Here is a 24,425-nt window from a genome sequence, read left to right as displayed (position 1 = left end):
TCATAGTTTTGTTTTTTTAATAAATACTCAGAGATAGTCCTATAATCTAGTCAAGGTTGTGCTTGATTTCAGATCAGACAGTATTGATTTCATTTTACTATTCTGAACCTCTATTATAAGCTAAAACTAGTCTTAAGAAGATATTATATTATTTAAATGGCCCTATTTAGAAGAACTACATTTGGGGGAGGGGGAGGGATTAATTAGGAGTTTGGGATTAACAAATAAAAGACTACTATATATAAAATAGATAATATGGCACAGGGAACTATATTCAGTATATTGTAATAACCTATAATGGAAAAGAATCTGAAAAAGAATATATATATATATATATATATATATATATATATATATATATATATATAACTGAATCACTTTGCTGTACACCTGAAACTATAACACAACATTGTAAATCAACTATACTTAAAAAAATGTATGATGTTATGATTTTTAAAAGTCCTACGTAATCTTTAAGTTCCACGTGCAGTTGGAATTACATAGTATAATTATACAGAATTTGGAGCTAGAAGGAATCTAGAGGTCACCTAGGCCAAGGATTGCAGGCATTTTCCCCAGGAGAGTCAGTGTGCTGCATTAGGCCTACAGAATTTTGTTTGAACAGCACAGTGGTTTTGTTTTGCTTTGTTTTGCTCTTAATATGAATTTGAATGACTATACATGTACTCGTTCCAATTTGCCACAGTGACCATCTCCCCAAATTTTCTTATACTTGACAACTTCACACATTATGTTATCTGCTTAGTCTTTAAAAGTATATGAGGTTTTTTATTCTAATAAAAGATTTATTAGAGTGAAACCCAGACTCTGAGAAATTAAGCAATTTTTAAAATGAGCAAGCCACTAAATATTCCTAATAATAATAATAAAAAACATATATTTTACACTCACAACATATAATTTGCATACATTAGCTCATCTGTTTCTCATATTATTGGCATTTATTATTCACATTGTATTGCTAATAATACTGAAGCTCAGAGAGGTTAAGTGCATTTCACTAAGGCTGCTTAACCAGTTAAATAAATGAACAGTACTGGGTTAGATAAATATCAGTATTAATTTTATGATTTGATAATGGTTATATAGGAGAATGTTTTGTTCTTTCTTTTAGGAAATATATGCTAAAGTATTTAGGGGTGAAGGGGTATCATATCTTTAGTTTACTCTCGGTTCAGAAAATAGAGGAAAAGAGACTAAGAAAGCAAATGTGATAAAATGTTAACATTTGAGTAATCTGGGTGAAGAGTATATGGAAATTCTTTGTACTATTTTTTTGCTACTTTTCTGTAAGTCTGCAATTATTTCAAAATAAAAAGTTAAAAAAAGGCAGATAAACAAGACCATTCCCAAATATAGGTACCCTGCTAGTAAGCACATTTATGCTGTTTTCCCACTTTTTGGAGATGTGGATTTAGCATTTCTCCCTTTATTTTTCAGCTAAAAATATTAATTTTTTTCTATTAAATGTATTAAAACAGTTAAAAGTATCATATAATTTGTATGGTAGTTTTCGAAAAATGAGAGCATGATGTAATACTTTCTTTTGGCTAACTCTATAACAATGTATAGGTTAACAAGGTAGTATTCCTTAGCAAAATTTTTGCATAACTTTTCCCTTTGTGTGTGTTCTGTAGCCTAAATCTGTCATTGTTGGATTAATTAAAGAAATGATTGCCAAGTTTCAAGAAGAACTTCCCCTGTATTCTCTATCATCATCTGATGAGGCACAGCAGGTAGACTTGCTAGCCTATATTGCAAAAATCACTGAAGGTTTGTATTTTTGTTAATCATAGAATTATGAGTTTACAATTTCTCACTAATATCCTTTACTCTCTGCTACTTGATTTCTCTAAATAAATACATGCTTGTATATGTATATATCTGTGTTGAATCAAAAATTCCTATATATTTATCATAAGGTAAGTATTACCATACAGTTTCAATGAATATGGTTTCTTAAAATGTAAAAGATTACTTTTATCCTGACAGCTAAAATAATTTGTTTTTTTCAAAACCACTTGATATATATTAATGATCCCAAACCTTTTTCATTATATGTTTATGTGGCTTTTTGCCTCATTCAGTATACTGGACCAGAGAATCTATGATTCTCATTGTTTCTCATTGAGGTTAAAGCAAAATACCCATGCTTGCAAAATTTCATGTTAAACATTTTTTTGCATTATAGACTAGAGCAGTAAGAATCACAATGTTTTTCAGAATTATGGAAATCCTATTTTTTAAGAGTCTTATATAATATTTTTTAAATGTTTGGAAAGATATTTTCTTTTTAAAATGATAGCCTCTATTTAGTAGAATATTTAATGTGAGATTCCTGTCTTTCTTGCATTTCATTTGTTCAACAATATTTTTGAATGTCTATTATGGAGTGCCTAGTACCATGTTTTCTGTCCAAGTTATTGAACTTTGGTGTATTTGTTTTAAGATGCTAAAAAGATTTTTGATATTTTTAAATTCTTATGATAGTTCACTTTACTTTTTAGGTGTCTCAGATATAAATTCAAAGAACTGGGCAAATCATGAGAATAAAACAGTCAATAAAATTACCGTGGTTGGCGGTGGAGAACTGGGAATTGCCTGCACATTAGCAATTTCAGCAAAGGTATGTAAGCATAGTGGTTATAAATACATCTGTCATATTGCTACACTTTTAGGCAGTTTCTATTTAACGCACAAGAAGTAATGGCTTCATTTTGTCATGTGGGAAAACTTCATTTTGCCTTAAAATATATTTAGTAAGCTGACAAAAAAAATATGTGAAAGTTCTCATCAGTAATGTTGCTTCTTAATTAGTAGTTAGTCGTGGAATAGGCTTTGGAAACATGATTTGAACAATGAGCTCATCATCCTAATCCAAGGGAAACCTCAAGTTGACATTCATCTGACTTAGTCACAAATTCTTTTGTGTTTTCTGAGCCCTGCTGCTTTAATTAAACTCTTATTTAATATAATACTTAATTTAGCTATTTCTAAAATTAACGTTTTTTAAAAACAATTGCCTTTTCTTGTGTAATTACTCCACTTTCTTTTAGGCTCATAGTTCCTGATTTGATATTTTACAATAGTTTGAGATTTGCCTCTTTTTCCATCAGTCCTTTTAACTAGATCTTTTCTGTATAAATTATTTTCAGAAAGGCTTAAGTCCCCCTCCAGAGAGGTTGAAAGACCCTCCAGGGCCCAGTATCATGGTAACAGCATGTCTGTGTCATTTGAGCCATGTAGACCAGAATAGACTAGCTCAGGGGTCCCCAGCCCCCGGGCCGAGGACCACTACCGGTCTTCGGCCTGTTAGGAACCAGGCAAGAGGTGAGCAGTGGGCGGGCGAGTAAAGCTTCATCTGCTGCTCCCCATTGCCTGAACCATCACCGCCTGAGCCATCCATCCCACCACCCCTCCAACCCCCGTCTGAGGAGAAATTGTCTTCCACTAAACCCGTCCCTGGTGCCAAAAAGGTTGGGGACTGCTGGACTAGCTCTCCCTCCATGTATTTATTTGATAGCTGGTATTTGGTTTTCTTTTCTGTTAAAGTCTGATTGATTGCCATCTTCCCTTTCCATTTAAATTCTTCCCTTTCCATTTAAGATTCACGTATATCTTGGAGGTAGGTTCTACTTCAGCAAATAGTTAAATTGTATCCAGGGAGCTAGAAGATTTTAAAAGCTAACTGTTCAGAACCATATATGCTAACTTTTGACATATTATACTTTCATTTCCTCCACCCTCCATCTGAATGCACTCTTCCTTCTTAATTGGAATTTGAAATGTTTGTAGATCTTTTGTTACTAAATAGAATGCTTCTATAAACATTGCCTTACAAGTTGTTTATTTTCTTGTCTGAATTTTCTGTTAGGGGTACATGATCTCAGAAATAGTACTAGTGAGTCAGAGGGCATGAATGGTTTTTATGGTACTTATTACATATTGCTAGATTGCTCTTCAGAAGGGCAGAACTTTACACTGCTAATAACAGTGTAATTTACACTGCTAATAACAATGCACACATCAACCTGATTTTTGGCATTGCTAACAGTACTAAGTTTTATCAGTTTTATTTGCTTTTGGTAAGTGTAGGAAGACCCCTTAAAGTCATATTTCTTTAACTGTTAGATGTCACAATATCAGTATTTCTTTGTTTGTGAGCTGTCTAGTTGGAAAGTTTTTTTTCTGTTTTTCCCTTTAAATGTTAATATTTTGATACAAGGTACAATATTCAAATAGTGCAACAATATTCAACTAGTGCAGTAGTAGTCATATAATAATGGCAGTAGTTGAAGTGGTGGTAGCAGCAGTAACTAACCCTTACTGAATGCTTACTAGATCCAGGCACTTGTCTGAACACTTGATTCATTTTTTTTTTCATAAATTTATTTATTTTATTTATTGATTTTTTTGGCTGTGTTGGGTCTTCGTTGCTGCGAGCGGGCTCTTTTCTAGTTGCAGTGAGAGGGGGCTACTCTTCGTTGCAGTGCATGGGCTTCTCATTGCGGTGGCTTCTCTTGTTGCAGAGCACGGGCTCTAGTTGCACGGGCTTCAGTAGTTGTGGCACATCGGCTCAGTAGTTGTGGCTCGCAGGCTCTAGAGCTCAGGCTCAGTAGTGGCTCAGGGGCTTAGTTGCTCCGCGGCATGTGGGATCTTCCTGGACCAGGGCTCGAGTTCCCTGCATTGGCAGGTGGATTCTTAACCACTGCGCCACCAGGGAAGTCCCACTTGATTAATTTTTACAACAACCTTGTGACTTAGGTACTATCGTTACTGTCATTTTACAGATGAAGAAACCAGGGCATAGGGAGGTTACCCAACTTGCCCAAAGTCACAGTATTAATAAAAAGAGCCAGGGTTTGAGGTTGGGCAATCTATTTACAGAGCCTGTATTCTAGATCCTTATTACCCAACGTGTAGCATTGGCATCATCTGAGATTTTATTGGAAATACATAATCTCAGGCCCTACTCCAGATCAAAGGAAGTAAATCTGCATTTTTACAAAATTCCTGGTAATCCATGTGCTTCACTGATCTATTAAATGGCGATCCCTTAAAGCTTGAGAAGCTCTGCTCTAAACCACTATGTAACACTGCCTTGTTGTGGTTATTGACGGACATTTAGTGTGTTTCTAGTCTTTTGAATATCCTTATACATATTGTATCATTTTACACATGTACTAATAAACTTGTAGGATGATTTCTACAAATGAGGTTGATGGATTAAGGGAGTTGTGTTTTTATTTATTTTTTTATAAGGATTTTTTTTGATGTGGACCTTTTTTTTTTTCTTTTTTTGTCTGTATTGAAATTTGTTACAACATTGCTTCTGTTTTTATGTTTTGGTTTTTTGGCCACAAGGCATGTGGGATCTTAGCTCCCCAACCAGGGATCGAACCTGCACCCCCTGCATTGGAAGGCAAAGTCTTAACCACTGGACCACCAGGGAAGTCCTTGTGTTTTTAAACTTTGACAGAAATTGTCAAATTATCCCTCATATCAATTGTGCTAGTGCATTCTCATTCCCACAGTGTATGAGAATACCTGTTTTCCCACACTACTGTTAAACTTTGGGATCTTTGCATGTCTGATAAATGAAAAATGGTAACTCATAGTTTTCTTTGCATTTCTCTTACGAGTGTGGTTAACGTTAATAAAATTAATAGGTACAATTTAGAGAGGACTGCTCTTTGCCAGCCCTGTGTTACATAATTAATCTTCATAACTCCAAGAAATAAGACCAAGTTCAGTGACTTGCTCAGTCTTACAAAGTTAATAAGTAGCATGGCTGGATTGCTTCCTGTACACTTTCTGCCTCATAGTCTGGTAGATCCCTGGGTAGTCTTGCTCCTGTACCCTAAGATAGGAGAGATGCTCATATCCCTTGCTGCTTTGGAAAAAGGACTTACACGAAGGTAAATCGACTCTTAGGAGTTTCCATGCTGTTGTTTATGGTCAGCCCACCATGGCACCTAGAAAGCTGTCTACAGGCATGTGAAGTATTTTCCATGAGATCTCTGGGGAGAGAACTGCATGATAATTGGGTTTTATTTTAGCTTTATGACTATTATCTTTTTTTTTTTAAGACAAACTTGGCATTAGTGTTGACATTGATGCTAAAATAGACCAAAAAAAATCACTCTAAATTCTTTCAGAATGGAAATTATGACAAAACGAAAACATAAACGGAAGAACAGTAGCAAACATATTGAGTGCACCATGTCATCTTTATTACTCATTATCCCATCAAAAGAAACCTGCACTCTGTGACTTCTGAGTTAAGCCCTGTTAGAGCCCAGTTTTTAGTGAAGCCTAAAGGATCACGTTATTCAAGTGCATAGTATTTTCTTGCTTGTATGTCCCTTTTATTACTATTGTGCTACTTCCTTCATAAGAGAGCACATAGGCCTATGTATTCGTTCTCCCTTAGCTCTCACTTCTGAATGAATTTAAACTGAGTAACTGGCCATGTGCAGTGTAATGCTGTTCTTTTTCTTATTGTACTGTACAGGGCATTGCAGACAGACTGGTCCTCTTAGACCTCTCCGAAGGGACTAAAGGAGTGATGATGGACCTTGACATATTCAACCTGCCTAATGTGGAGATCAGCAAAGGTCTGGTTATTCTGCTTAAAAGATTTGTGCCTTGTTTGCCCTTATATTTGAGTCCTAGAATTTTTTTGTAGACTTTATTTTTTAGAGCAGTTTTAGGTTCAGAGTATTATTGAGCAGAAGGTACAGAGATTTCCTGTACACCCCCTTCCCCCACACATGCACAGCCTCTGCATTGTCAGTATCCCCTACCCAAGTGGTATAATTGATAAACCTCCCTGGACACATCATTATCATCCAAAGTCCATAGTTTACATTAGGGTTTACTCTTGTCTTTGTATATTCTATAGGTGTGGACAAATCAAACATGTATCCACCATTATGGTATCAAACAGAGTTGTTTCACTGCCCTAAAAATTCTCTGTGCTCTGCCTAGAGTCCTAGAATTTTACTGCTGAAAGCATCTTCAAGATCACCTAGTCCAAGTCCCTCATTTTACATATTGGGAAACTGAGATTCATATAAATTAAGGGACTTAACCTGAAGTCATACAGATTGCAACTAATTAGGTTAATAAGAGTCAGATAAGCAAATAACATTCAGATCGGTTGGAAGGATTTATTCTTAGTCTCTGACTTATACCTTAGTATAAATTGTTTTCTCTGATTGCTTCCTTTTTCATAATATATTGGTTAAGAACACTGATTTTAGAGTTAGACATGGGGGTTTGCATACTAGCTCTGCCATTTGTCAGATTATATAATCTCTCAAAGTTCAGTTTTATCATCTGTAAAGTGGGAATTAATACATACCTCTTGGTATATAGCAAAGTGCTAAATCAAGATTTAAAAAACAAAATTCATTCACATTGCTTTCACTAAAAATATATTGTTAAAATGAATTTTAATAAGAACAAAAGAGGGGTTTGTATCATTAATAAATAAAATTTAGAATGTTAAAAAAGTAATTTTTAAAATCTTTTTAATTCAAAAGATTTGCATATATTTAACAATGTACATAATATATTAGTACAGACATATATATGTAGGTAAATACCAGATTTGGGGGTGTGGGAATAAAATTATTTTACTACCAGGGATGCATGATCAAAAAATATTGGAAGGCCATTGAACTAGAGAATGTTTAGTCTCCGAAAACCAGGTTATAGCTAGAGTCAGGTTGTAATATGCTATAGTTGCTTAGCTTTCCTTTGCCTTTCCTTACTCAGGTCTCGTGTATTCTTTATTTTTTTTTTTTTTTAATAAAGTTACTTTTTATTTTATTTATTGGCTGCGTTGGGTCTTTGTTGCTGCGCGCGGGCTTTCTCTAGTTGCGGGGGGCAGGGGCTACTTTTGTTGTGGTGTGTTGTGGGCTTCTCATTGCAGTGGCTTCTCTTGTTGCGGAGCACGGGCTCTAGGTGGGCGGGCTCCAGTAGTTGTGCCATGTGGGCTCAGTAGTTGTGGCTCACAGGCTCTAGAGCGCAGGCTCAGTAGTTGTGGCGCATGGGCTTAGTTGCTCCACGGCATGTGGGATCTTCCTGGACCAGGGCTCGAACCTGTGTCCCCTGCGTTGGCAGGTGGATTCTTAACCACTGTGCCACCGGGGAAGCCCTCGTGTATTCTTAGCCATATTTTCCAAATAAAATATTGAGACATATGGTTTCACAAGGCTGAATGTACTAAGAACTGCAGTGGATCAAAAAGTTGAAATTATACCTATAGGTTATAAAAACTGGGTGTAATAGTTCTAGGAAGCCTCTGGATCCCTGTAGGATACAATGGATTTATTTTCCTTCTCTGGAAAGAGTACAATAGTTGCCTTAATGATCCTTTTGTAGGCCTTGTACAGAGGATCTCTTGGGGAGCTGGATAGTCTCTTGTGCCTCTCATTTCCAGGTACTGAAGTTCTTAAGGGACCTCTTCACTCTTCCAAATCACTCCAGGAGACTGTTTAGTACATGGGCCCTAGAGGTTGTGAGGCCATTTAGGACCTGAGGAAATTGTTTCTTCCTATGTGTCTCATTAACCATCAATAACTATTGTTTCAGATAATTGAAAGAATATAATCCTTAGAGTAGATATATAAGATGTGGTACTTGCCACCAAGTAAGGAGTTTTGAATGAATTAGCACTATATTGGGGCAACTTTCATGTTCCCCTTGTTAATTTTGATTGCATATTCCTGATAATTACTATTACATGAGGTAATTTAAAATATAATATTAGCTAACATCTCAAATATGTTCTATGATATGGAGAAGTGTGTTAATAATTTTGGGAAAGTAAGCTCATTTGGAAATTTTAGTAATGCCCCATCATGACAGGCATTGATGATCATCCTAGAGTTGTACTTTTCTCCATTTGGATTTTTTAAATAACTACTAAAATACTTTGCGGAGGGCTGTGCATATGTATATATGAGCCTGCAAACATGCATACTCTACGTACATAAGCGAACAGTGTGTGCATAGACTAAATCTGGAGAAATACTGAGGAACTGTTAAGAGTAGTTGCTTCAGAATCCAGACTGGGGAAACTGGTTCTGCACTTGTTTTTAGCACTTAATATTTTTATCCCTTTTTTATTGTGTTAAAATACATATAACATAAATTTACCATTAGTGACATTCAGTATATTCACAATGTTGTGCAACTGTCACGAATATCTAGTTACAGAACATTTTCCTCACCCCAAAAGGAAACCCTCTACACATTAAGCAATCACTCCCCATTTTCCCTTTTCCCCAGGCCCTGGCAACCACTGATCTACTCTGGATTTGCTTCTTCTGGATATTTCATATACATGGAATTATACAATATGTGGCCTTTTGTGTCTGGCTTCTTTCACTTAGTATAATGTTTGCAAGGTTCATCTATATTGTAGCATTTATCATTCCTTTTTATGGTTGAATAATATTCTGTGGTATGGATACACCACATTTTATCTATCCATTTATCAGTTGATGTACATTTGGGTTGTATCTTTTTGTTATTGTCAGTAGTGCTGCTGTGAACATTTTTGTACAAGTTTTTGTTTGAGCACCTCTTTTCAGTTCTTTTTGGTATGTACCCAGAAATGGAATTGCTAGGTCATATCACAATTCTGTGTTTAAGTTACTGATTAATTTATAGTATCATTTTGAAGATCATTATTAATAGCACATAGAGATCTAAATAGCTCTATTTCTTTGAACAGCTTTATAATAATATTCCATCATATGGATGTCTGTCTCCTATTGGTAGACATTTAGTTTTTTTGTGGTTTTTTGTGATTACAAATAATGCTGCAGAGAACATTGTAATGTAATAAAAATCTTTGTGTATTTCTCTACCTAGTAGGATAAAGTAGAATTACTGGGTCAAAGGTGTTTTTAAAATGTATATTATTAAGTTGTACTAATTTATACTCTCACCAGCAGTATATGAGGGTTCCTGTTTCCTTTCTGCTGATTACTTTTATTTTATATTAAGCATAGCTAATAGAATAATATCCTATGATATTATTTTGATCATGTCATTTCCTGGCTGAAGACACTATTATGTTAGTCCCTTATCCTTAATAATAATAATAGATGCCATTTTTTTTCAGGGAATCCAGTAATATAAGCTAGATAGTTTACATATATTCCATTACTTCTCTTACTTTATTTTATAGATGGCTGAGAGAGATTGTGGCTTTGGTCACACAGTAAGCAGGAGTTTCAAACATGTTTGTTACCAATTTCTTATGATTCACTCCAGAAATAGTCTCTGCATATACAAGCATAGATGTTTGGGTACATGAGTATGTGTATGTGTGTGCCTCAAGAAAAAAGTGTTCAGTAGTTGCAAATTAAAAAATAAGTTGTTGGGAGTTCCCTGGCAGTCCAGTAGTTCGGGCTCCAGGCTTCCACTGCAGGGAGCATGGGTTGGATCCCTGGTCAGGGAACCAGGATCTCACATGCTGCGTGGTGTGGCCAAAAACAAACAAAAAAAGCTGTTGTTGACATATGGAGCAAAGTAAAATTTGCTCAATAGCCAGTGGTTCTTAAAACATGGGTTATGGATTGATCCCTTGTGTGAGAATCACCTGAGGTGCTTTTTAAACTTACAGAAGCCTGTGTCCACCCCAGGCCTATGGAGAGATTAAAAGGCTTTAGAGTAGGAAGGCTTTCTTGCACTTCTGAAATCATATTAGACAGCTACTACTCTGTTTACTTATAAGTCAACCTTGAGGGTGAGGGCATTTCATCATTCAAAGTAGAGGAAGCTAAAGAAGGAAAAGAAAGGAAATATGATCCTGGCAAGATAGGTTGGGGCCAAACTGTAGGGTCATAAGTTCAACTGTTCACTGATATTTAATACAGTAGTATGGACAAGCTACCTAATCCTTCCAGATATCAATTTCCTCAACTTTATGACGGTATAGGACTAAGTTTCTAAATATAGCATAGTGTTGAACAGCACTCTGAAGCCAGTCTGCCTGGGCTTGAATTCTGGCTCTGCTACTTACTAGCTCTATGACTTTGAGCAGATTACTTAACTTCTCTGTGCCTCAGATTCCTCATCGGTAAAATGGGGATGATATTGACCCCACAGTGTGTTGTGGATTACATTAAATGAGTAAATACAGGTCAAGGTGTTAGAACAGTACCTGGCACATAGAAGTGGTATGGAAGTATTGACTATATCCCTTTCAGTTCTAATGTCTTCCAATGCTGAGATTTTGACTCATTACCAGGTATCTATTCTGAACATTAGCACATAGGCATTATTTACTTAAGAGGACTCATGAAGAATCATAATTAAAATCCAGGACTTCAGTTTTTGGATCTACCCCCACAGCTGTGTCAGATTATGAATTAAAATTGGATAATGCATTTCCCAGTGGACACCTTGCACAAGGGTTTCATTCTGCAACTTGTTTAGGAAAATGGCCTTATAGGCTTAATTAAGACTATAAACCCTGGAATCTACTCATTGTCTCGCTGAGATGCTAATAATCATTTACACATGTTGACTGAACTGATATCACCCTAGTTACTTTATTATTTTTCTGTTGTTTCTGATAGTGATAATTCTGGCCACTGTTTTGGCATGTACTTCTGTAAAACACACTGTGTAATAGAGAGTAATGTAGTTGTAAAATAGCGTAAGTATGCTTGCGGATCAGAGACATGAATTCTGGAGAACAACTTTTCCTAAGTCATAACAGTTGCTTACATGTAAGCCCCATTAGAAGAACCTAAAACCAAGACACTGGCCTTCAATGTAAGGAAAAGTCAGTAAAAAAATGAGCCAAGATGTTTTATCTTGATTTAAAGATTTTCAAATAATTTTTTTCCTCTTTGGAGTAGAATCCTTAATAAATAAAACAGATACAAACAACACTATGCTGTGCCTGCCAGCTTTCTTTCCACTTATTCCCATTCCTACATGGCTTCTTAGTCACTTTCAAGAAACTCTAGGGCCCCTAAACTCGCAGTTTAAAAATCAGTGATGAGAACAAACGTATGGATACCAAGGGGGAAGGGAGGGTGGGATGAGTTGGGAGATTGGGATTGACATATAGACACTATTGATACTATGTATGAAATAGATAACTAATGAGAACCTACTGTGTAGCACAGGGAACTCTACTCAATGCTTTGTGGTGACCTAAATGGGAAGGAAATCCAAAAAAAGAGGTGATATATGTATATGTATAGCTGATTCACTTTGTTGTACAGTAGAAACTAACACAACATTGTAAAGCAACTATACTCCAATAAAAAATTTTAAAAAAAGATGTGGTATATATAAAAAATGGAATATTACTCAGCCATAAAGAGAATGAAATAATGCCATTTGCAGCAACATGGATGGACCTAGGGCTTAAAAAAAAAAATCAGTGATGTAATTGATTATAGGTGCATTCTGCCTATAGCATATTATTTATTTTTTCTAAGAAAATTGTGAATTACATAGAAACCTAATTCCCTGTTTGTGGACTCTGGATCCTGTAATTTATTTTATCTTTTTTGCTCTTTCCTCCCTTGGGATACACTCTTGCTTTTAATCCTCTTTCTGGAGGCAAACCTCAGCACTTTGTATCCTTCCTATGGGCACAGGATTGATCTAGAGGCAATTGTGCTAAAAGCTGTCTAATTGTAGAAAAGAAGAACCTGATTATCATGAACAAGAACTTGGTTAAAACCTTTATCTTGAGCTCAGACTGTTTCTTTTTATTCATTAGATTTGTCTGCCTCTGCTCATTCCAAGGTGGTGATCTTCACAGTCAACTCTCTGGGTAGTTCTCAGTCCTACCTCGATGTGGTGCAGAGCAATGTGGATATGTTCAGAGCCTTTGTTGCAGCTCTGGGACATTATAGTCCACATGGCATCCTGCTCGTTGCATCTCAACCAGGTACAAGACTTTATTTTAAATAAATTTGGTGGTCCAGTGTATCAGTAGAATTGCCATTTCTGATAAAAGTCATAAAACAAGGTTATAAAGGGACAGCCAGAGTATTCAGTTAAATTGCTCTTTTGATGAACAATGCAGTATTTTCCATATCCTGTCAACCAGTTACTTCTTCTGACTGGCATTAACTAGAAGGTTACAACTTACAATTTTTTATGTAATATTACTATTAATATGTTCCAGGTTGTTGGCCATGCCTTTCTCAGTGAGAAAATGGTTAAACGCCCAAGAGAAAGATGCAGTAGCTTATAGGAAGGATCCTTTGTTAACTCTGAAGTGTCATAAAATGTTAGTGAGCACACCAGAGTGCATTTTTAACATTTTGTATTTTAAATTGTTTCTCAAATTATTTGAGAAATTTTTTTCAAAGAATTAGGTGGTACTGGACTCAAATTGGTGAACAGATTTTTTTTTTAATGTTCCCAGTATAGGAGTATGATATGAATTTCACTTGTTTTCCTGTAGCAATTGATTGAGGGATGTTGGTCTAATTCCTGACATCCTTTTGGCACATAAGAAAAAAATAGTTGTATTTTTGTTGATAAAGCTGTATAGCATGGTGGTGGTATATGAATCAGTATTTTAATTTAAAGATAGAAATTCAGCTTAAGCTAGATATAAAAGAGAACTTGATCAATGAAAAAAATTATTTTCTGGTTTTCTGTACCCAGTTTTCATCTTTCTTGCTTAACTGCTCAAGGAAATTATCTGTTTTCCACTCTTAAAAATTTATATTTAACAGCAAAGTTATGTAAAATCATGCTGAAACCTGGTTAGTTGTTTTTAATTATTAATTAAAATTAAAATATATTAAATTTATATAATATATAATAAAATTAAAATATGTTATGCTTCATAGTACATTTAGGACCTAAGATGAGTATATACAAGTTTTAATATACTTATTAAAATAATAAATATTTTGTTTAGGAACTAGGCTAGAAGTATATTTTAAAAAATATTTATATTTTCACCTTGTATGTAATATTTAGTGGAAATCATGACCTATGTGACGTGGAAACTGAGTGCATTTCCTGCAAATCGAGTGATTGGAATTGGTTGCAATCTGGATTCACAGAGATTACAATATATTATTACAAATGTTTTGAAGGCACAGACTTCAGGAAGAGAAGTATGGGTTATTGGTGAGCAGGGAGAAGACAAAGGTAAGAAATACATGTTTATTAGTTATGTATATTGATAACCTACATCACCAGAGGCCATGATATGCATGATATGCACAGTTCTGGGGACTCCAGAATTGTGCGCTTAATTGGCTTTCCTTCCACATTTGAGTGCCTTTTGTGTGACAGGCCCTGTATTGTGAATATACTCTGCAAACGTGTCATTCCGATTGTATTTACTTTTCTGTAAGTAAAATGCAAGACCCCCTTAGGTTTTATATTTTTATTTATCTTTTTATATTTTGTATTTGAATTTCAGCATCCAGGATCAATTTAAAAGTTTAATTTTCTGGAGAGGAACATTTACATAAACCCTAAAGCATATACAGAACTCTTTCCTTTACTCTCCCATCCTGCAATCTTGCTTACCTTTCCCTAAGTTCAGACTTTCTCCCTAGGTACATACCTCCTGTCCGTTTCTCACCTTTTTAAACAGAATTTTCATTCTTTATTTACCCTTATGGCCTTTTTTTTTTTTTTTTACCACCTACTTGCTCTCTGCTCTGTCCCTACCACAGAAAGCATTCATAAAATACAGCCCCCTGGATCTGAAAGCCCCTTTTCCTATCCCAAAAGAATGCTTTCCCTATTTGATTCAAGAATCTCTTTTTTCTTTATTTTTCCCTCATGCTATAAAGTCAGGTTGGTTAGGTGATAAAAGTGCTTTATCCTAAGTTTGTTCATTTTTATTCATTTAAACAAGTATATGAGTGTCTACTCTTCTCACTACTGTATAAGATGTTAGTGTGATACAAAAGAGGCACAGAGCACAGTCTCTTCCTTCATTATACTTAAAAATTATTTTAGAGAAACAAGAAAAATATTTACAAGATGTTTTGGCTAACAATGAAAGTATAGGGTACTATTTGATTAAGTGCCAAAAATGAATATATTTTAGACTTAGAGTGCTTAGACACTTATGAGTGAACATTTAACATGGGTTGAAATGACTGGAGAAAATTCTGTGCAGGCCATCATTGAACTGTACTTTGGAAGAATGAATAGGATTTGAATAAATAGCAAAGAGTGGGACAGACATTCCAGGAATGGGAAAACAGGCAAAGGCACACACTTAAGTATGGCATGTTCATGGGATAAAAAAATCTAGACTGGTTGTTGCAGAGTTTCAACCAGATAAACTTGGTTGCTATCACATTTTGGAGATCCTTGAATACCTGATAAAAGAGTTGGAAGGTGATTCTCAGGCAGAGGGGAACTATTAAAGGTACTTGAGCATGGGGGTGATATGCTAAAAAGGTAATTTGGGGAAAATTAATCATTGCTTCCTCATTTAAAGTATATTACTATTACTCTGTTCATCCTGTAGGTGCTGTAGGGTAGAGCGCAATGTAGAAAAGAACTTCTCTGCCTGTGAGGAAGTGATCATTTAACTGGAGAACTGGAGGAAGATTTTAAATCTGTATAAATCTGCACTGGCTACCTAGAAAGTTCAGTGCTAGAAAGAGTCGGGCTATAGAATAAACCTTGACAAAACCTGACGGTGTGATTCAAGCAGAAATAGCTTTTCAGGCTCAGAATGCTTCCTGACACTAAACACTAATCAACAGAACCAGAAAAGGGGAGCAAATAAGAACTTGGAGCAGATGTATTAGAGTAACAAATGTCTAGGGATTCAAACAAACTCAAGACCCCAAATTTTACTCACTACTGCCATTTGAATTCTGGCCCATGTTGATCTCTTGCTTGTCTGATTATTGCAGATCTCCCAGTTAATTTGCTCTTTTCCCTCTAGTCTACCCTGTAAATGATGCCAAATTAATAATGATATTAGCTAAAACTTACAGTATTTGCAGTATGTTTCACACATTAATTCAATGTTCCTAAGTCACGTTCCTCTTTTCAAAAACTTTCACAGGCTTCCTCTGACCAAATTATTAAATTCTTTTGCTTGCCATTCAAGGAGTCCCAAAATACAGTCTTAACCTTCCTTCCCAATTACAGTTATGGAGAGAGTCATGTTATTAGAGAGCTGGAAGGGACCCAAGGGATCATCGATTACATTTTATTGTAGGGAGCCAGCAATGGATGCAGGGATGGTAAGAGTGACATCCCCAAGAGCCTGTAGCTTTTCAGGTCAAAGCAGGACTAAAACCCAGGTCTTGTGCATCTCGGCTCCACCCCACAGCTTTGCTTCAGCCACAGGGACCTTTGCCCATTGAATTTACCTTTCCCATAATCCCTTCTCTTTCTCTCTCAGCATATTCAAATCTCATTCTTCAAGATCTAGGTCAAGTCTCCCTTACCTTACCCTTTGAAGCTTTTCTTGATCACATCATTGCACAGTGATTCCTTCATTCCTTTGAGCTAAAAGCTCTTGCTAGCTATGTGGTAATTAACCATATATTGTCTCAAGATATTTATTCTTTTGTTAAACTGCTGTTTATTCTGATCCAATTTGAATTTTGTGTGTGTACCTTCTCGTTATTGAAAGCGTAAATTATTAAGCTGTTCTTTTAGTTGAAAAAGTCGTACATTCACATTGTAAAAGGATTAACTAGTACAAAAAGATATGTAGTGAAAAATAAGTCTCCCTTCTATGCCAGACACCCAGTCCCTCTCTCTAGAAGCCATGCAACCTTGCAGAAATGTTCTGTGTATGGACAAGCACATGTATGAAGTATACATAATACATCATTCTCCACCTTGCCCTTTTACTTATCGATATGACTTGGAAATGATTGCATAATAACATATATAGATCTTACTCATTCTTTTAAACTACTGCATATACCAAAATTTATTTAACCAGTCCCCCTAATAAGTTATAATTTTTGAATGAGTAAGAACATTTCACAATATGGTTATATTAATATCTCAAATTGTAAAGAGAAAATAAAGGATGGTGTGACTTGATAAATAAACCTAAGGTACTGTGCTGACTGCTGTTGGAGCTACATAAATGAATAAGAACCTGACCCTGTGTTTAGGCAGCTTGGAGTCAAATATAGGAAACGACTATAATAAAAGGCAGTGTTGACTTGCAATAAGAAAGGTCCAAGGGAAGTAAGACAAAAGCACAAGGAAGGGAGCTCTCAAGTAGGAACTAGAAATAGAGAGATGTAGGTGCATGTGAATTGAGATCACTTAGATATAACATTATGTAATATTTGACACATATAAAAGAATACGTATAGCATATATGTATGTTTTAAAGCATCATAGTAGAACAAATATTCATGAATCCATACTCAATTAAGAACAATACAAATACCATTGAAGCTACCTATGTACTCCCCAATCCACCTCCCTATCTCCCTTCTAGGTACTGCTATCAGATCACTTTTTATCCTGTCTTCTACTTTGTTTCAGAGACAGTTCTATCCACTGATAATTGCCTTGGTCTTGACGCCAGAAATGGATTAGAGGCTCCCTCTGCTGGTTTCATGTATGGACACCAGTTGGTTATATCTTTGCATAGGTGACACCACAGTAATAGCAAAATTAGAATTATTTTTTATGGAGTATTAAATGCATTGCATATCTCATTTAAAATTTAAAACCACTCCATGAAGGAGGTGGTAGTTTTCCAAATCAATATGTGAGGAAGCTTAAGATTCAATGAGGTTAACAATTTGTGCGAGGTTTACACATTTAGTAAGGGCAGAACTGCAATTTGAACCCTGGTCTGACTCCAAAGCTGTACTTTTTCTTGCTGTGACTTAATTAGATAATTTATCTTAAGCATTTAGTACAGTGCCTGGCACAGAGTAAACACTCAGTAAATGGTAGCTCTTACTACAATGATCAAGACGGCGAGATGGTGATGAATAGAAAATTGGCAAAGGGACAGGGAAAACTACACTTTGAAATAATGCAATATTAGGGTTTAGAAACAGAGTTATAAGAATAGCAGATATGTAAGTGAAATTATTCTCTTTAAGTATTTCAGAGACAAATGACAGTTACAGCCTGGAGGAGGAATTACATGACATATAAGACCCTTTAGGATTTGTTTCGTGCTTCCTTCCTCAGCCTCATCTTCTGCCATTCTGACAAGCATTTTATGCTAGTCAGATGATCAACTTGCAGCTTCCCGAAGGGTTCATGCACTCTCATGCTGCCTTGCCTTTGCACCTGATGCTTCCTTTCCCTGAACATTCATTAATTTGGCTAAGTCCTGCTTACCCTTCAAGACTGGGCTTGAGGGCTTCCCTGGTGGCACAGTGGTTAAGAATCTGCCTGCCAGTGCAGGGGACACGGGTTCAAGCCCTGGTCCGGGAAGATCCCACATGCCGCGGAGCAACTAAGTCCGTGCGCCACAACTACTGAGCCTGCACTCTAGAGCCCATGAGCCACAGCTACTGAGCCTGCGTGCCCCAACTGCTGAAGCCCGCATGCCTAGATCCCGTGCTCCGCAACAAGAGAAGCCGCCGCAATGAGAAGCCCGCGCACCGCAACAAAGAATAACCCCTGCTCGCCGCAACTAGAGAAAGCCCGTGCACAGCAACAGAGACCCAGTGCGGCCAAAAATAAACAAATAAAAATAAATAAATAAATTTATTAAAAAAAAAAAAAGACTGGGCTTGAGTGCCACCTCTCCCAGGAAGCCTTCCCTAATTCTCCAGGTTAAGTAAGTTTATGCCTCTATTATAACCACTATCACGCTGTGTTATAATTGCATATTTACTTGTCTCTTCACCCCGCCAGACTGTAAACTCCTTGAGCTTGGAACAGCCTCAGTAAATATGTTTTGAAATGAATGAATGATCCTGATACTATCTTGTTGTATCCAAAGGTCATTCATAGTATGCCCCACCAAATTAGTCAGTAGAACATGTGCTTTGGAGCTGCTATTTTTAGCTGTGATATTGAAATCATATGTAAACTGCAGATAACTCCTTCAAATGGTGTTTTAGAAACCCAAGGGCTGGACCTCAAAACAGAGTGTTAGATCATCTGCTTTGGGCATCAATCTTACCTAAAGGATAGGTGTTATACGTAATGGAAAAGAGAGATCACATGGTCATATTTTATTAAAATTTTTGGGGTCAGAGGATTACTGTTTTTAAGGAGTAGAACCAGAAAGATTAGGATTGATTAGATGCATTATTTGAAAGGGATTCTTAAACTAGGATAAATATACATTTAGGAGGTGTGAAGCGTTGGGCAGTAAACGAACAAAAAAATGAAATAATTCAGTCCATCTAAACTTAACTGAAAATCCTAATGACTGTGTCAGAAGCAAATTTGAACATAGTGAAGCTTTCTCCCTCTCTCCAAACATTGTTTTCTCATGGCTCTTATGAGTCTGAACTCAGAGGAAAGATAAAACGTGATTATGTGTGTAATATATAATGGCAGTAATACTCATAATTAAATTCCAGACTTCTTTGTGTCTTTTGTCTTTTCTTATACCTACCTTGCCCTTTTGATTTATCTTTCCAAGGTCTGTAAATGCCATGTTCCATTTAGCAGACATTTCTCTGCAATTTTCTGTATATTGTGAATATACTAATAATGTGCCAAAATTTTGTTTTAGAAAATAATTCATGTATAGTCCTTCCATTCAAGTGAAACATTTTTTAAAACCCCTTAATTTGTCCACATGTATTTATATTTTTCATGTAACAAGTTTTGGTTTTGCTTCTTTTTTAACTTAACATAAAAACTTTTAAAACTTTTCGATGTTTTTCAACTTAACTGTTGCAACTATGTTTTCCTCTTTGTTTAATATAATTATGGATTGTGGACTTCCCTGGTGGCACAGTGGTTAAGAATCTGCCTGCCAATCCCTGGTCTGGGAAGATCCCACATGCTGCGGAGCAACTAAGCCCATGCGCCACAACTACTGAGCCTGCGCTCTAGAGCCCGCGAGCCACAACTACTGAGCCCATGTGCCACAACTACTAAAGCCCGTGTGCTCTAGGGCCTGTGCTCCACAACAAGAGAAGCCACTGCAAGAAGATGCCCCTCCACTGCAACAAAGAGTAGCCCCTGCTCGCCACAACTAGAGAAAGCCCGCGCGCAGCAACCAAGACCCAACACAGCAAAAAAAAAAAAGAAAGAAAAAAATTAAAAATATATAAATAAATAAAAATACCTTAAAAAAATTATGGATTGTGTGCAAGGTTAGCTCGTATTATCTCCTGTGCATTCTTTTTTTTATAAATTTATTTATTGTATTTATTTATTATTTTTGGCTACGTTGGGTCTTTGTTGCTGCGTGCAGGCTTTCTCTAGTTGCGGCGAGTGGGGGCTACTCTTTGTTGCGGTGCGCGGGCTTCTTATTGCAGTGGCTTCTCGTTGCAGAGCACAGGCTCTAGGCACGTGGGCTTCAGTAGTTGTGGCTCGCGGGCTTCAGTAGTTGTGGCTTGCGGGCTCTAGAGCGCAGGCTCAGTAGTTGTGGCGCACGGGCTTAGTTGCTCTGAGGCATGTGGGATCTTCCCGGACCAGGGCACGAACCTGTGTCCCCTGCATTGGCAGGTGGATTCTTAACCACTGTGACACCAGGGAAGCCCATCCTGTGCATTCTTTATTGTGGTAAAGAATCTGTGTTGGAGGACACAAAAGAAAAACACATGATCCCTGCCCCCTGGAAGCTTATAATCGGTTTGAGGAGGGGAAGCTGTCCTTTGTTGCTGACACATCACTAACTGGCCTAATCTTGAATGCAGTTTAGAAGACTTGTGGGAATTCCCTGGCGGTCCAGTGGTTAGGACTTGGCGCTTTCATTGTCGTGCCTGGGTTCAATCCCTGGCCAGAACTAAGATCTTGCAAGCCACGTGGCATGGCCAAAAAAAAAAGAAGACTTGTATCTTAAATATAAAATAGTCTTACATACCCGAATGTGTTTTTATTTTGCCTACCCAAATAAAGATTTGTATCAAAGAATGTCTTCACAGTGATGAGAAACAGATGACTATTAGAAAGGTTTCAAAATGTTACTTTCAATTTAGTATTAAAGTGTGGTATAAATATCCAGTTCATGTGTATGGCTTTAAGTTTTTAAATTGTTTATAAAAATGGTGTAGTAAGAGGCAATGGAAAACCCAAATATGCTGTTAGAAAACAGGACCCTGCCTCTCTAACAGCTGTGGAAATCTAGTCCAGAATAGGTGACCAAATTATTCCTCATCTGGTGAAAGAAATTAGTATGTATGGTTCCCAGTGGAGCAAATGCCAAGTGCTTGCAGCACATGGGAGCCTATTATGCATTGCCTGCTGAGAAAAGAAAGCTTTCTACTTGGACAGTAAAATGGCCCAGTGTTGTTGAGAGAGAACAGGTAAGGGGCTGCAAGTAGACTTTGGGGATCATGTTTTGGGGGAACTGCAGCTCAAAGTCTTTCTCACCCCAAGCAGTCAGTACAGCACATTTAGTGCCACCAGTGGAAAAATGTAACTCTAGCTAGAAGGGGGGAAAATGTTTCTTTAAAGTTTAATACAGGTACCCTTAACTGCAGATGATCATTTATCACATCTTAATCCTAAGAGAGTTATTGACAAAATATAATCAATTTTTCGTTTAATTTTTAGTGCCCACATGGGGTGGCCAAGAGGACGTAACGAGGCATAACTCTCAGGTGCAGCTGTCCAACAGGTAATACTGAGTGTAGTTTTGCATTTATCCAACTAAAAACCATATACTTCAGAGCTAATGTAACAGCTGTTTGCACAGCATGTACTTACCGGGCTTCTGCAAACAAAACTTACTAGTATGGACAAAACCAAAGTACATGAGAGCAATGTTTTCTATTCTTTGATTTCTTATCTCAAAGTAGATCTAAGAGTGCTTTGCAAGCTTAATATTTAGATATACAGTTGACTCTTTAGAGGGTAGAATAGTTTCCTTATTTGTAGGCAGTGATTTACTGCTCCTATATTTAGGATATAGGATCCTATATCTGAGGGTATTGGATATTTTCTTAAATGTAGAAGAGAATTTGTCCATACCACTTAAAAATCAATATGTATTTATTAATCACACATAAATACATTTGGAAATTAGTCTAATATCAATGGATAACCCACATTATAAATTCAGGCAAAAACAAAGTATAATGCACAGATCCTCGTATCTTTTGTGTTTATTCAGAGGCCTTCCTGGTGTCTGGAGCCGATAGGGTGGACTCTACATACTGTATATTTTCATGCCATTTGTTGTTTTACTGTCACATAATAACATCCTTTCCTGAATTCCGAGTGGTGATTTTTAGCTTTTTAAACCTGCAGTTTATGGTTTTTAGAATATAACAACTAGAAAGAATATTTTCTCTTATTGAGAAGAGTAGTATGTTGTATAATCCATTCTAATCTGCTTCTCTATATAATCACTTTTAATTAGTTACAAAGCGAATGTATGCTCTCATAAAACTTTATTTTTATTTATTTTTTTATTGAAGTATAGTTGATTTACAATGTTGTGTTAGTTTCTGGTATACAGCAAAGATAAAACTTTAAATACTGCAGATATCTATATAGTAGAAAGTGAAAAGCAGGGGTAATTCCATTCTCCAGAAACAACCACTGTTAACAGTTTAGTGTCCATGTGTCCAAACATTTTTTCCCATGCTTCTGCAAACATTATCATTATTATTTATTATTATTTTTATAATAATAAATGTATGCTATTTATATTATCTTGCAACTTGCTTTGTTTCCTTAATAATAAATCTTGGATATTTTTCCATTATTGTACATATAAATCTACTTTATATTCTTCTCAAGAGCTATATGGCACTAGGGGACTTCCCTGGTGGTGCAGTGGTTAAGAATCCGCCTGCCAATGCAGGGGGCACGGGTTTGATCCCTGGTCCGGGAAGATCCCACATGCTGCAGAGCAACTAAGCCCGTGCACCACAACTATTGAGCCTGCGCTCTAGAGCCTGCGAGTCACAACTACTGAGCCCACGTGCCACAACTACTGAAGCCCGTGTGCCTAGAGCCCGTGCTCTGCAACAAGAGAAGCCACCGCAATGAGAAGCCGGTGCACTGCAACGAAGAGTAGCCCCCGCTCGACACAACTAGAGAAAGCCCACGTGCGGCAACGAAGACCCAACACAGCCAAAAATAAATAAATAAATAAATTTAAAAAATAAAAGCTATATGGCACTACATTTGGTAGTGATTTATTTAACAAGTCCTCTTTTCATGAATTGTTTCCAAATTTTTTTGTGTCTCAAACAAGACAAACATACTTATATGTATATCTTTGCACACTTGAGCATATTGCTATAGGATAAATTCCTAGAAGAGGAATTTCTAGATCAAGTGTTGCCAAATATTCCTCTTAAAAGTTGAATAATTTTGCACTCTCAACAGCAGTTATGGGAATGCCTGTTTCTCTGTAGCTTCTGGGAAAGTAGTTATCAGTCTTTTTAATCTTTGCCAATTTTGATGGGCAAAACTGATGTATTTATTGTTTTAACTCATATTTAGTTAAATATTAGTGGTGCTGAGCATCTTTTTATATTATTTGGCCATTTGTATTGACTCTCTGTGAACTGCCTGACATTTTAAGAAAAGCTTCATTACTAGACTGTAGGTTTTCCTAACAATTGCTGTATAACTCTCACTTCTGTGTCATAAAAATATCTAATTAATACCTTAAACAGAAGCTAAAACTAAATTACATATTTTGTGCATTTTCTAAAATCATGATTTGTGTGTTTTATTTTTGTTTTTGTTTTTTATAACCTAGAGCCATGGAACTGTTAAGGGTAAAAGGTCAAAGATCCTGGTCTGTTGGACTGTCAGTAGCCGACCTGGTTGACAGTATTGTGAATGATAAAAAGAAAGTGCATTCTGTATCAGTTTTAGCAAAGGTAATTGCTATTCTCATTCTCTCATCATATTTGAAAATATTTATATTATTCATATAAAGCCAGAAAAAGTGCTGTTCACACTGTAACCCAGGTATCTTCAGTATCACCAGCTTTTAGAGTAACACATGGGAGAAGACAGTTTGGTCTAAGCTCTGTCCTGCTTGGCTATGGGAAGTCTGGGCTTCTACCAGGTTGCCCTTCACCCCCATTAATTTTTGGAATCCCCAAGAAGCATTTATAAATTCCATAAACTTCATCTGGTTGTCATTTATCTCCTCAGCCAGCCAGGTCACCCCAGACTGACGTGCCAACTGGTCTTAGCCAATCATCAGTCTGCTTCTCCAGTTCAGTTTGTTCTTTACTGCTTTATTCCAAGTATAGAGTCCCTAAAGCACAGCTAAGATGAGGCACAAGTGCTTAACCAAATGTTCATGAAAACTTAGG

The 24,425-nt window shown here is 36.5% G+C and overlaps 1 protein-coding gene across 9 annotated transcripts in view; it reads left to right on the top strand.

Moving 5' to 3' along the window:
- Positions 1-24,425, top strand: part of UEVLD (UEV and lactate/malate dehyrogenase domains) — a 45,912-nt gene that overhangs the window by 18,424 nt on the left and 3,063 nt on the right. For 6 of the 9 annotated variants that reach the window (XM_082476663.1, XM_082476661.1, XM_082476662.1 and 3 more), the window contains 7 exons: positions 1,659-1,794; positions 2,529-2,647; positions 6,536-6,638; positions 12,788-12,958; positions 14,008-14,181; positions 21,694-21,757; positions 23,858-23,981. In XM_082476663.1, the coding sequence (XP_082332789.1) occupies positions 1,659-1,794; positions 2,529-2,647; positions 6,536-6,638; positions 12,788-12,958; positions 14,008-14,181; positions 21,694-21,757; positions 23,858-23,981 (891 nt within the window). Of the gene's footprint in view, positions 1-1,658; positions 1,795-2,528; positions 2,648-6,535; positions 6,639-12,787; positions 12,959-14,007; positions 14,182-18,101; positions 18,791-21,693; positions 21,758-23,857; positions 23,982-24,425 lie in introns of those variants that run through there. The other 3 variants (XM_082476664.1, XM_082476666.1, XM_082476665.1) reach the window with 3 other exon arrangements.

This window comes from Balaenoptera physalus (assembly GCF_965194825.1).
Source record: "Balaenoptera physalus genome assembly, chromosome: 10".
Lineage (NCBI taxonomy): Eukaryota > Metazoa > Chordata > Mammalia > Artiodactyla > Balaenopteridae > Balaenoptera > Balaenoptera physalus.
Note: the sequence above shows the minus strand (reverse complement) of the source record. Positions and strands in the feature narration are given on the sequence as shown.